We start from the raw sequence: 14,117 nt of genomic DNA, 5'->3' as shown, positions 1-14,117 counted from the left end.
AAAATTGTACGGTAACAATATCTGATTTACAGTATGGTAGTAGTCGTTGATGTCATGACAGTCTTGTCAAGAAATAATGTACATTTTAGTTTTTATTGCATCTGAAAGTTTATGTTTTTTTTATGATAAAGTGTGTAAATGGCACTTTTAACTTGAAATTTATCGAAAACTGCACAGTACAAATGTCTGATTTACAGTATACTAGCAGTCATAGATGTCCAGAACACAACCTAGTCAGTCCTGGTCAGTAATTATGGAAATTTTTGTTTTTAATACATCTTTCTTTTTTGATTCTGAAGTGTGAATATGGGACTTTTAATTTGAAATTTCTCTAAAACTGTACAGTACAAATGTCTGATGTGCAGTATACTAGCAGTCATAGATGTCCTGAACGCAACCTAGTTAGTCCTGGTCAGAAATTATGGACATTTATGTTTTTAATTACATCTCAAAGTTGAGATATGTTTTCCGATTAAAAATGTTCAAATATGAGACTTTTAACTTGAAATTTCTCTAAAACTGTACAGTAAAAATGTTAGATTTGCAGTAGGCTAGTAGTCATAGATGTCCTGAACACAACCTAGGCTCTGACGATCAGTACGATCAGACCTGACTGAGGGAACACTTGGGCCGGATGATGCCGAATGGTCATTATTGGAGCAGTAGAATTCACTTCTGAAACCGCTCATTGGTGCTTCTTTGTGAGTACAGTCATAAAACAACACCTAAACACTACTCTACTGAGAAATAATTAACGTATTGGCCAATGGTTTGCATCTATTTATTCATATTAAACAGAAGAGGTTGTCTTGTTTTGTCCACAGTAAAATGAAACCTGCACCTTCTTCATTACCTCCACTTTTGGTGGTCTATAGGGAAAATTCATGCCGGATCATTGCCTTTTCCACTTAAGATAATGACTTTTTATCTTCCAATAAAGAATGCAGGAGTTTAAGAGTCAAGAGTGTAACAATGAAAAAGTATTTTCATGCAAATTAACACTGCCATGCCTTGACTGCAGCTCTGTGACCATGCATAAAACTGCTTCTAATTAGCTAACGCAGACACTGATATCGCGTCTTTTTCCTGCAGCTCCTCGTCCGATTTTTCACTCACTGAGCCGATGTGACTGCAGGATATCAGTGCGCTGATGAATTATGCAAAGGACGTAGACAGAGCTTTGTCACGTCTGAACACACTGACATGATTGTGGCAGTAAAACACCTCAGAAAAAATGATTATGGAGCCAGTTGGCAGTAGAGTGAGTGCAAGTCTACAGTAATTGCATCTCCACAGTGCATGGTGGATAATTGTCTACGTGTTTGTGAGCTGCTTTTTGAGTTTCTAAAGCGTGACTGGCTTGCTCCAAAATTATTTTTGATTACTAACTCCACTCAGGAGAAACTTTTATGTTCAGACCAACAAATAAGAAGAGACGGGGAGAGATGTACGTACAGATGAGAGAGTTTAAATGACTGACCTTGCTGAAGATGGATGACTGACATGCTTGATTTTTGTTTATTAGTTCCTGTGGAGATTATGACTGCAGTGAAGGCTATAGAGATTGCTTGAAAAGACATAAGAGACAGAACCGTCTCTATAGAGCTACATTTGAAGGGTTCCATGTTAGGTTTTGGGCATTTACTGCACATAGCACGGATTTTTCTGAGGATATTGAAATGCCGCTCAGGTGTCTAATAAATGGATTTCACTGAATATGTCGGAAAATTATTCTGCGTGTGAACAAAAACCTCAGTGAATCATTGGTGATGTAACTGTTTTCCAGCGTTACATCATCATTACACCACTGTTCGTCTTCAGAAGTCTTTATAGAGGGAGGTCAATATTAATCATAGATTTAATGTGAAACATATTTCAGTTCACAATGTCCTTGAGGTAAAATATTTAATAGTAAATACATTTTATTGCAGTGCCAGGCTGCATCATAAATCTTTACATAATAATAATACAGAACTGTAATGGTAATATTTATGAATGTAAAGCTTCATCTGTTCAGCGAAAGGTGTAAAAAAAAAAAATACTGTGAATGAGGATCAGAAGTGAGTCCGTGGACATGTGAATCCTCAGTGTTCTCTCTCATCTTTTGTGTTATTTGAACGATTTGATATTTCAAATCCGTTTGTTTGCTTTCTTGACCGAAATGGGGTCAGACACGCAAAGCTTCAGAGCAGGAACTTGACATTTCAATGAGGTGACATTTCTCTGTGGACAAGACGTGAACGGCTGGCAAAAGGACAGAACCTCAAAATGTCACAATGGACACACACGCACACACACACGCACGCACACACGCACGCACTGTCTCTTTTTATCTCTCTCTCAATGGATGTCATTAACTAATGTAATAACTCATAAACTAAATTACCCATAATTATCCATTAACCCTGGCACAAACCAAGAAAAAAGCAAAGGGAAAATGATTTCTTTGCATTTTTATTATTTTATTTTATTTACTTATAACAATAACGAAATTCTTTTTATTTATTTTTTTTATTTTATTAGCCCCTTCAGTATTTCAGATACAGGCCTCTACCAAACGGTTGAGACGTCTATTCATAATAAACCTGGTTTTCATAATTCATAAAGTACATTCAGAACAAGTCACATTAAGTGTTAGTGAGTTCAGCTTGATGCATTTTTCAATGAGATATAGTGACTTAAAGTGTGGTCGACCAAATGGTTGAGTAGTAGCTTAATGGGTTAAACAAAAGCAGCATTACATTCTTGGTTTTTCACACTGAGGTTCACCATGCTGAACAATTTACACCTTACAGGTCATGGACATCTTGTTTACATTCATATATGTATGTATTTTAATAAGTAGAAGTACATACACACTTATTTAATCAGCCAATCACGTGGCAGCAACATTAATACATTTAGACATGTAGACATGTGACAAGAGGAGCTGTTGAAGTTGGAAATGAGCATTAGAATGAGTGGGAAAAGGCATTTGAGTATTTTAGAATCTCCGGTAAAATACTCCATCTCTAGTGTTTATGGAGTAGCAGGAGTTCTCTGACTTGAAAAATGCTTTGTTGATGCCAGAGGTGAAAGAACAGACTGGTTCAAGATGATAAGAAGGCCAGAGTCACTCAAATAACCACCATTATTCCAATGACCATCTCTTAACACACAAACCTTGAAACAGATGGATTCTGGGCCATTGATACCTACTGTATGTAACTTTAAATTGCATAAATTATAGTTGTTTATACAAGATAGTTTTTTCCAACCTTACATGGCAGTAAAATCACACAAAAGTGGCCTAGTATTATATTTAAATATAACCCAAAGATGTCTAGATTTCTTTACTATGTTAAAATACAATGTTGAGTGGGTTTTTTACTCCATGCATTACTGAGGGCCCCTTGTGATCACATGGCCCCAAGCAGTGCTTATAGCTTGGGCCGCCTCTGGATGGACTGAGACCACACCAGGTGCCACTCAGAAACTTTATCCATTGTGTCTCACTGACAAAAACTAATTGAAAGCTTGATCCATTTACCACTCACACATGTGACCTTGGTTTCAAAAGGTGTTTAATGTCATAGTGTGTAAAGCGTGTATTGTATTCATTTCTTCTATCTAGGTTACAGATATATATTATTATTTTTGAATAATGTGTTGCATATTCCCTTTAAACACTAGTGAAGTAGGTCACGCATCATTTTTGAAGCCAGAATCACGTCAGTCTCGTCTCTTGACTGTGGTTCAGTGACCCAGTTTCTGCAAACAAACATCAGTTTCCAGACTGTGTGAATGAGCGACGCGCGCGCGCGCGCTCGAAGGGCGCGTGGATCCCACAGTTCAGTCGTGTGCAGGACACGCGCAGGCTGAAAAGACACCCGCGCGAGCCGCTCAATATGCTGGGAAACAAGTTTTTCCCCGCGCGATGAATCCTGCCAACGCCACCGGAGAGGAGCGAAGCGCAGAGAACGACCTGTTCGCAGTTGGCACATACAAACTACTGGCGTTCACCATCGGGACCATTGGACTGATGGGCTTCTGTAGTAACGCGCTTGTCATTGTGTTGTACTGTAAATTCAAGAGGCTGCGGACGCCGACCAATCTGTTACTGGTCAACATAAGTTTGAGCGATTTTCTGGTGTCTGTCCTCGGAATCAACTTCACTTTTGTCTCGTGCGTAAAAGGCGGATGGGTTTGGAGCGAAGCGACGTGCATCTGGGACGGTTTCAGCAACAGCTTATTTGGTGAGAGAAATAACATTATTGCATTCATAATGATGCATGATACATAATGTATGACATATATGACTTTTATATATATATACATATACATATATATACACATATATATATATACATATATATACACACATATATATACATATATATATATATATTTGGTAGAGCAAAAAAATCCAGAAAAAATACCTTGTGCACAGATGTTTGTGGCTGTAATTCTCTAATGGCCAGTGATGACAATGATGATGGTGAGGGTGAGAATGATTGGAGATTCTCTCGGTGCATCTAGTCTCAAAGCTAAACAGGATTGGCACCGCTTAATTCTGAACAAAAATCAATCCGTATCTAAACCTTGGTGAAGCGTATTAAAGTCTGACATTAATGTGACAAATAAAGTGAGGATGTAGGTCAGTGTTTCATGCTGCAAAAGGTGTTAATCATCTCTGCTGTGGCCGCAGCTTCCACTTTACTGTGACACTTTCCTTTTTTTTTTCTTTTTTTTTTAATCAGAGTAAGTGTGTTTTGTATGTGTGAACAAACAGATGTAGATCCTTCACAGAGCACAGGAGAAAGGACGTGGGATAATGAACTCATTAGTGCAAATAATGCAAGTGACTCACTGCTTTGTCAGCAAAATAATCAAAGAGATGAAGTGGACGGCTGCATGCCCTCTCTTTTTCTGTCCCACTGTCCCTCTGTCCTTTAATTGACCTTGGCTTCTGTGCACATGGTCTGAAGACAATCTTCCAGTCCAGCAGTCATGCAAAGTCCATTCAGCTAATTTACTGTTAATATTCTTATGTGCGCTGTAAGTGCCAGGTCTGCTTTTTATCATTTTGGTGACATTGAATGGAAACAGGGACGACATCACCACCTCAGCACTCCCCTCCCCTGACTATATATGTGTCTTCTGTGTGACACTTTTACTGGAAAAAAAACCCCACCAAGGTTGTACAATCTGGAGAACCCGTTGATAAATTAAGTCTAATATGGATCCCGACTGGCGCAGGTTGTAATAGGAACATGGACGTGCATAAATATACTTTTCACATCTCTTGTCTTTGTCCTCTACTCCTGTGTGCACAAACGTACCGTCATCTTTCTACCATATCATACCCAGTGGAGGTTGGTGTCAGTGTCACACTTAAAGGGTTTGCACACCTATTTATCTGAGAACACTAGTACACCGACTTCCATTCAGTTGGACATCCTAAACAATGTGACATCCCTATATCCTTAAATCCTCAAATCTAAACATAACCAGGTCCTCAGAAATGAGGTTCTGCCTCATTAGGACCAGGATTTGGTCTCCATGTGACAAGGTCAGGGTTTATGCCAGGAAAAAGCTGCTAAAGAGGTAACAAATACAATCAATGGGCGTTCAATAGTAGTTCAGTGAGGGGGGGTGCACCTCCTCCCCTCACTGAAACCCTAGCTGGGCAGCTGTGGCTCATGCTTAAAGTATAATGTGTGGGTTTATGTTTTAGTTTTTTATCCATTTCCAGACAGTGTTACCATGTCCTAAAAAGATTAATCAATTGGAAATGACGATGTATGTAATGGAACTGTATGTAGCAAGATTCACTGATGCGTATCGACGCACAGACATCAGTAGTCAGTAGGTTAATATTACATCACATTAACTTGATCATTTAATATTTATTTGTATGCAAGTATGTAAGATTTGATTTGAAGGTTGAAAAACCTTACTTTTATTTGCTTTATAAATAAAGCAACTGCTGAACCATAGTTGCCAAATTGAAAGAGGTTATAAGGAGGAACTAAACCTTGCCTGGGCAGGTGTTTGTTAGTCGGTACACCATCGTAAGTGACTGATATGTTTGTAATTGCAATGAACCAATTGAACACCATCGACAAAGTAAATAAGTATACGGCGTGTTCGATTGGAAGCCTTTGTCTCCGACTTTGATGAACAAACAGGACTCTCATCGGCGTCAAATAAGGCACATCCAGGTGCGACATCTCAGGGGCTTAAAGCGTTGGCTTAGCCTCTTCTACACATACTGTATTGTGATTCTGGTGTGAATCACATCCATCCATCATCATTCGCTTTATCCTCCACATGGGGGTCGCAGAGTCGCTGGTGCCAATTTCAGCTAACATAGGGCGATAGGCGGGGTACACCCTGGACACTTCGCCAGTCCATCACAGAAAGCACAGAGACAAAACAACCATCCACTCTCACACTCACACTCACGGTCAAATAATCCCCTAATCTGCATGTTTTTGGACTGGGAGGAAGCTGGAGAACCTGGAGAAATCCCACGCACACATGGGGAGAACATGCAAACTCCATGCAGAAAGGCCCTTGTTCCGACCAGGTCTCAAACCTGGATCTGCTTGCTGCAAAGGCAAGAGTGCTAACCACGACACCAACCACGTGGCCCGGCAGGAGCTGCATCTTAGTCTCGCACCAGAGATGCCCAGCCTTTGTTATGTAGGTTATGTGAGTGTGTGTGTGTGTGGTGTGTATTGACCAAATAAAGATTCAAAATCAATGTTAGAAGCTGCACCATGACTCTGGCTCGCAGATGTGCCCTTTAATTAACATGTCATCTGCCAAACCCCAGTGATGTACAATCTGAACTGTGGAGAGTTGTAAAACTTTAAAGGTAAGAACAAACAAACAAAGTGTGGCACTGTGGAGGGCACAAAGTTCACTGTACTGAACACATGCATCTTTTCTTGGATGGCGTGTGGGTGTCGAGTCTTTTGTGAGTTTTCACGGATTCTCCACAGAATGTGATTACTCACCGTGTCTGTGTCTCTTCATCTGCTGCCAGGTATTGTCTCCATCATGACTCTGGCAGCTCTGGCGTATGAGCGCTACATCCGTGTGGTCCATGCCCAGGTGGTAGACTTCCCCTGGGCGCGGAGGGCCATTGCCCACATCTGGCTGTATTCACTGGCCTGGACGGGTGCTCCTCTGCTGGGGTGGAACCGCTACAAGCTGGAGATCCACCAGCTGGGATGTTCTCTGGACTGGGCATCAAAGGATCCAAACGATACCTCCTTCATCCTCTTATTTCTCCTGGCCTGTTTCTTTGTGCCTGTGGGCATCATGATCTACTGCTATGGGAATATTCTCTATACAGTGCAACTGGTAAGACAAAGGGGTGCTCTGCTGTCACACTAAAACATTAGGATTTAAATAAATAGGAGCCCAGTGTAGCTGCTAATGTTATAAGAATAATAAAAAAAACATTGATTCATCATTATATCATTTCCAATTAATCATAATCGGTTTAAAGGTGCCATATGTAAGAATGTGGCCAAAAACGGTTACTACATTCAAATTCAAAATACAGAGGTCTTTTAAGTTTCATTTTCTGACGTAACTGGCAACCCGTGGTTGCTCGGCAGCTGAGACTCTACTGACTGCAATGATTGGTAGACGGCGGTAGGTGGCGCCACATGCCAAAACATGATTTCAAAACATAAACATGATTTGCAGTCTGCAAAATATTTTTTTTAATGCAAATATTTTGGCTGTACTGTTGTTGTTGGTGAGTTCAGTTTGTTATATGAACATTATTCCTGAGTCTCTGTGACATATTAGGAGGATTTTATGGCCAGTTGCTTTAGATTTATTACATAATGCACCTTTAACAAAAAAACAAATAGATCCAGTTCCAAGGTGCCATCAATAAATGTCTAAAAGGTATTTAGTTTATTCATAATTAAAACAACGTAGTGATTAATCATCAAACTTGTTGATTATACATTTTCCAACTCAATGCTACAGATTTTGACTCCCTTACCACTTACATATTATCTTTATTCTGTAGTGTAGAGTAACATATGCACATTCATTTCCACTGTGTTTTATATCAACTTGTGCCTCAGCCGCTCATTTACTTGCTTTGCTCTTTTCACTTCAACTTCACCCAGGTTACACTTCAACCACCTTCAATACCTAACTGAAAAAGGTCACATCCTTCAGCACTTCTGTTTTTATTTCCCACTTCTTTTTCTTTCTGCTTTACAGGAAATGCTTTTTCCCAATTAACAGTTTGCAGTTAGTTTTGCAAACTCTCTACTGTAAAAAAAATATTTGGAAAGCTCATTGTTAGTGCAGCCTGAGCTGAATGTGAGGATGAGAGCAGAGAAACTGTGTTCACATAAGTGATTGACACTATAGGATGCAGGAGGGGGGAAATCATTATCAACACTAATCAAATTAAACATTAGTCTACGTCACATTTGACCTTCTTTAGCGTTCGCGTTTATTGTCGGAATCACGAGTAGCTGCTTCCTCGCAGCCTTAATTAACGCCCCTGAGCACCACAGAGCGCTCAGCCCCTCTTCATCATCCCGAACACTTCAGAGAACTCGGAGGACTCATCATCACAGCATTTTGGGAGATGCAATAGCAGTGTTCAAAGAGAAGCGCTCGCTCTGCACCTCGAGTCATTTTTGGCTTGATGAGAACGAAAGAAAATCAATCACAAAAAGCTGAAGAGCAGCATGGCTTCAGCATAGTAACACGGCATACTGTCACAGGACATATGGAGCATAAATAAAACAGGCCTTGTGAATTCATAAATATATAATTTTTTTTAATCAGCTTGTATAGGAAGTCTTGGCGGAGTCTCTTATTGCTTTGTCCTTTACCGTCTCATCTCTTTAGCTGCAGGATATAATGTGTCATATACAGTGTCACTCACCCTCTGCATGTTCTGTATGTTTCCATGAGCTGTCGGATACTGATGATAATAATGCCGAATGGTTAAAAACAAATTTTATTAATATCATTTAAATGTATATTATGTAACATCATAGATAACATGTGACTTTTATTCATTAGCACTACTTTTATTACAGTATGTTGGCAGCTAAAATACTGTATGTAAAGAGATTGTTCTCTACTTGTATCACGTTTGACAAACATCCAATCATCGCTACTTCTGACCCCTGTAGCTGTTGTTGAGCAGAGGTTACACAGCTCAGAGTGTAGATATGGATTTTCCCATTACAGTTGAATGATTACAGTTTTCATGCTCAACATCATAACTTTCCAGGGCCCGGCTTCTACTCTGCTAGATCCATAATTTGTTTTGGCTTCAAACCACACAGCAACATCTTCAGTGTGTGAGGGAAAAAGGCAACAGCATAACACAGGTGTTCACAAATGGTTCAGAATCTCTTTAGCGATGCTACTGGGAAAGAAGGCACACAAAATAGAATCCTCTATAATTTGTCTCATGAAATACTGAATAGGTTTAACCTTTTCAGATCATGAAATCAGTCAAATATGGAACACAAGAGTATCTTTTTTATTTCTAGTTATTTAAATCTGTTCTAATGTGGCAGTTCACATCAATGCACACACCTAAACAGGTTTTAACACTGCAATCCATTTTACGTAAGGAAACTAATCCCTCAAGCTCCAGTGAGCATCAATCAAATCTGCCCAATTCGTGTTAAAAAATTTACCTAAATCAACAACAGTGAGGTCGTCCGTCTAATGTGACATCATCTGACTCTCACCCGTCTCCTGTAGCTGCACTCAATCCAGGACCTCCAGACGGTCCAGATCATCAAGATCTTGCGATACGAGAAGAGGGTCGCTGCTATGTTTCTCTTGATGATCTCCTGCTTCCTGGTTTGTTGGACACCGTATGCTGCCGTGTCCATGGTAGAAGCATTTGGCAGACAGAGCGTGGTCTCTCCCACACTGGCCATCATCCCCTCGTTCTTTGCCAAGTCCAGCACAGCCTACAACCCCCTCATCTACGTGTTTATGAGCAGAAAGGTTTGTAGTCCTTAAGCATCAAAGCTGAATCGTTTGGAGAAATATCTAATTGCAGTATTTAGAAAAGTCTTGCTCGGTATGACTGATGAGTATGAATTAAGTGCTCCATATTTTTTTTGTTTGCTTCCATCTAGAATAAATTTCATGTTTCACTGGACAATTCTGATTGTCAGCTTCCTCTATTTTATGTCTAGTCAGTGGTGATTTGATACTGTGCTGCTACCGTGCTTTTATCTCTCTCCCCTTCTTCTCCTCTCAGTTCCGACGCTGTTTGCTGCAGCTGCTCTGTTCCCGGCTCTCTTGGCTGCAGCACAGCCTGAAAGAGCGCCCCCTGGCTCCGGTTGAACGCCCCATCCGGCCAATAGTCGTGTCCAACGACTGCGGGAGCAGGGGCCGACCCAAAAAAAGGGTGACCTTCAGCTCCTCCTCCATCGTCTTCATCATCACCAGTGATAACTTCCAACAGCTGGATATGACGTCCAGGACTGGAGGATCCTCGGAGGTTAATGTCATTCAAGTGAGGCCAGTGTGATTCCCACAAAGGACTGGACTTCACACACCATCACTCAGTATGCCTTAGGACGTCTCATGCAATTCCAAGCCAAAAATAAACCTGTCTTACCTCCTTTCTATTGTCGACCCAGAGTCACAAACTTTTTAAATTGTGAATATCCAACTGTCTGGCCAAGTTCTGGTCAACTTTTTCATAACAGGGTTTTGTCTTAGCAGGTAGAATGAAAGTGTGACATCCTCATCCTCTACCATCATCAGCTGTGATCAGATTCACACCTACTTATCACATACATCATACAGTGTATGTACTGCTCAGCTGCAGGAAGTGCAAACCAGTATTACAAAATGCAAAACACTTTTACAAATACAGAAATAAATTAACAAAAATTGAAACAAATTTACAAAATGCAAAACACTTTTACAAATCCTGAAACAAATTTACAAAAGCCACAGTCCTTACGGAAAAAGGAATGTCCCAATTGCTGCAAATGACAAGGAAATAATACCGCAAGCGGTCAGTTCTTGACTTCTGTGTGTCCTAAGAATGGACTGAACACGTTTTGTCCATTTTGTGGTAAGCCACTGAGCCGCTTCACGTGGTTTTGTTTTGCTTGTGGACGGGCTTTGGGATATTTAAAAGACGTCAACCAAGAAAGGACAAGCGCACAGGGGACATCTCAACAGCTGCCAGACAAGGATGAACAGACCAAGTGTAGCCTAATGCTAACAAGCTCTTTGTGTGCGAGATTGTCTTTTAATTCCAGGAGAACAAACATGTCCACCATATCAGAGGTTCATGGAGTATAGAGATAGACCAATTATCGGCGCCACTATTCGGCATTTTGACGAAAATCAGCATCTGTTTTTTGTTTTTTTTAATCCGGCAGCCGAAAAGAGATTTTATATTATTATTATAATGTATTTAACTTTGTTTTATTTACTGTAGAAAACTTTAGGGAGCTATTTATTCAAGTTTTCATTTACCTTTATAAGATTAAATGAGCCTGAGAGCTTCCTGCACTTTTTGTTAGAATTTTAAAACAAAGATGTCTATAGTCTAAGATTAAAAAACCTTTAACATGTTGCAAATCTGAAAAGCTGTTTAATAAACATTATGCTTTAAACGAAGTTGAAGTGTTGGTGTTTGTATTATTCACTTTCATTCTAATTTATACAGTTGCACAAATTAGCGGCTGTGAAAATGCACAATATCTACTTGTGTTTGTCTCCAACAAAACTTTGTTGTGTGTCAGTCATTTACTGATCATGGCCGCAACAATTACTGAATTTAAACTATTTTGATAATTAATCTGTAGTAGGGTTGCAAATGGATACATTTACAGAAACTAGTCATTTTGGATAATTTAAAGAAACCTAATAGACATGTTTTTTGTAAACAGGCATGCAAAAAGATACGTTAAGTTCTCAAACTATTTTACATGTGATGCATAAAGAAAACTGTCCAGCAGGAGGCAGAAGAAACAGCATCATAGTTGCTAGTTCAACCATAACATCATATATATCTACCTCATATCATCAGAACTAACATTACTTTATTTAGTTTTCCAATAGTTCAGGTTGGTAGAAATCACCTGAGTTGTAGGAATGTAAAGGTTATGTAGGGAGCGTCAACAGCAGTAAATAGTGTGGAATAGCATTAATATTCAACTGTATTTGGATCAAATGTGAATGTTTTAGCCAAGATAGTGCTGCAATGTATTATTTACCAACTATTCTTAATTTCACCACCTTCAATTCTGAATTTTGCATCCCTAATCACTTATAACAATTTTATAATTAAAACAAGTTCTGATTTTTCAGTTTCTTAAATGTGTATATCTTCTGGTTTATTTGCTTTGTATGACAAATGATTTTTAAAAAATAATATTAATAATAATAATAAATTGGTTTATGGACAAAACAAGACATTTGAGGTGTAATTCATCCATCGCCTACTGTACCTGGTATTGAGACAGTCAGGAGGCTACAGGATCAGCATTGCATGTGTGGCTACCTATATTGCTGCTGCTGTTAATGGTGGTACTTCTAAAGCCCAATTTATACTTCTGCGTAAAGTGCTCTGCGTAGGCTACGTAGAGACTCTGCGTCGACGCAGAGCCTGTCGAAGAGTCTCTGCGTCGTCTCCGGGTGCACGAAATATTTTTTAAGTGTCCGTCACTCCGTCGAGGGACTACGGAGACGGCAAGAGCTGCGATTGGTCCTCAGGACAGGCTGAGCGAAGCTGCTCTGTGCCGGCTCTCAGTGCGCTCCGGGCGTCCTGACAGAGGCGGAGCTGATCCCCGCCGATAACGCCGCTGCCGAACTATAAATACGTCATATCTATTCACACACAGCACATGTTTAGACTCTAAATGGCCAATTTATCGCCTCAAATTATCTTAAAACTGCGTTCCGTCACACAGAAAAGTGAGAAACGGCCACTGTTTCAACAACAACAGTCTTTCTCTCTCTTTCTTTCTCGGACGCCATTGCTCACTGTAGCCAGAAGCACAACAACCTTGCGCAGCGACCCCTACTGATCGGGCGGGAAATTGCAGCCAGTGTCCGTCACCACGACGCAGAAGTATAAATGCTCGAGGCGTCTCCGTGGTGACGCAGACGGATAACGCATACGCAGTCGGAGAAGTATAATGTGGCCTTAATACTGTACAAATAACTATTTGAAGAGCACTTTTCTATAGTAGAAAAAATTATGGGTAAAATGGTAAAACAAACAGAACTTAAAAAAGAAAAGCCAGATGAAATAAAATAGTAAAAGTAATACATATGTAATTAAAAGGCATTTTAAAGCAAAGTAGTCTCATGTTCAGTGGCATATTTTTATGTTTTATTCGCCATGTTTGGTGTTAGAGGCTGGAAGTAAAGAAGTTGTGAGATGGGGCAAGTAGCAGCATCACCATCCACTGTAGCATTCCCTGCTTTAGAGTGCAATCTATTATATTCTCTTTAGAAACTTGTACAAATCCAGATAGGGGACCAATCCTCAAGGTTGTTGTTTTTGCAACTGATGCAGAATCATGTTTTGATATCTTTAAGATTTACTGCAACTATTCTCAATGGTAACCCAGACTTAACATCTACCTTGCATACCTTTAATTTAGTTTCACCCGCATTTGAAAACAAACCACTCTTGCAGCCAACTGCATTTGTGATCATAGTTTATTTCGAACACAAGCAGTTAACCTGCTTCTCAGGATCAACACAACTTCTATCCTTAATCTTAATAGACAAGTTGGCATTCAGACTTCAAGGGTCACATTTTTTCTACCATTAACTGGATTAATAATACAGTAGTGATGGGTCGGTCGCGAATGAAACGGCTCTTAGAGCCGGCTCTTTGAAGTGAACGATGGGAGCCGGCTCTTTCTTGGGAGCCGTGTTTTTTTGTTTTGTTTTTTTTTGTCTCTCTCTCTCTCTCTCTCTCTCTCACTCACTTTTTTGTCTCTTCGCACAGCACGTGATTGGTCAATATGCGTGTGTGCCTTGTGTTTGCGCTGAGCAGCGGGGGGAGGGGCGGTAGTTACACTCGCAGCAGTAACACACGAACAGAGCAGGAGAGAGAAAGAAGAGACAACATC

General features: G+C 40.0%; 1 protein-coding gene across 1 annotated transcript; it reads left to right on the top strand.

The window, feature by feature from the left end:
- Window positions 1-3,916: 3,916 nt before the first annotated feature.
- Window positions 3,917-10,537, top strand: opn3 (opsin 3; the record flags this gene model as incomplete). The annotated part of the gene is made up of 4 exons (XM_083897359.1): window positions 3,917-4,235; window positions 7,034-7,353; window positions 9,754-10,005; window positions 10,265-10,537. 4 exons carry the CDS (start codon window positions 3,917-3,919, stop codon window positions 10,535-10,537), a joined length of 1,164 nt encoding a protein of 387 aa, XP_083753485.1.
- Window positions 10,538-14,117: the final 3,580 nt, after the last annotated feature.

This window comes from Microchirus variegatus (assembly GCF_963457635.1).
Source record: "Microchirus variegatus genome assembly, chromosome: 11".
NCBI classification, from domain to species: domain Eukaryota; kingdom Metazoa; phylum Chordata; class Actinopteri; order Pleuronectiformes; family Soleidae; genus Microchirus; species Microchirus variegatus.
This window is presented reverse-complemented; position numbering and strand designations above follow the sequence as displayed.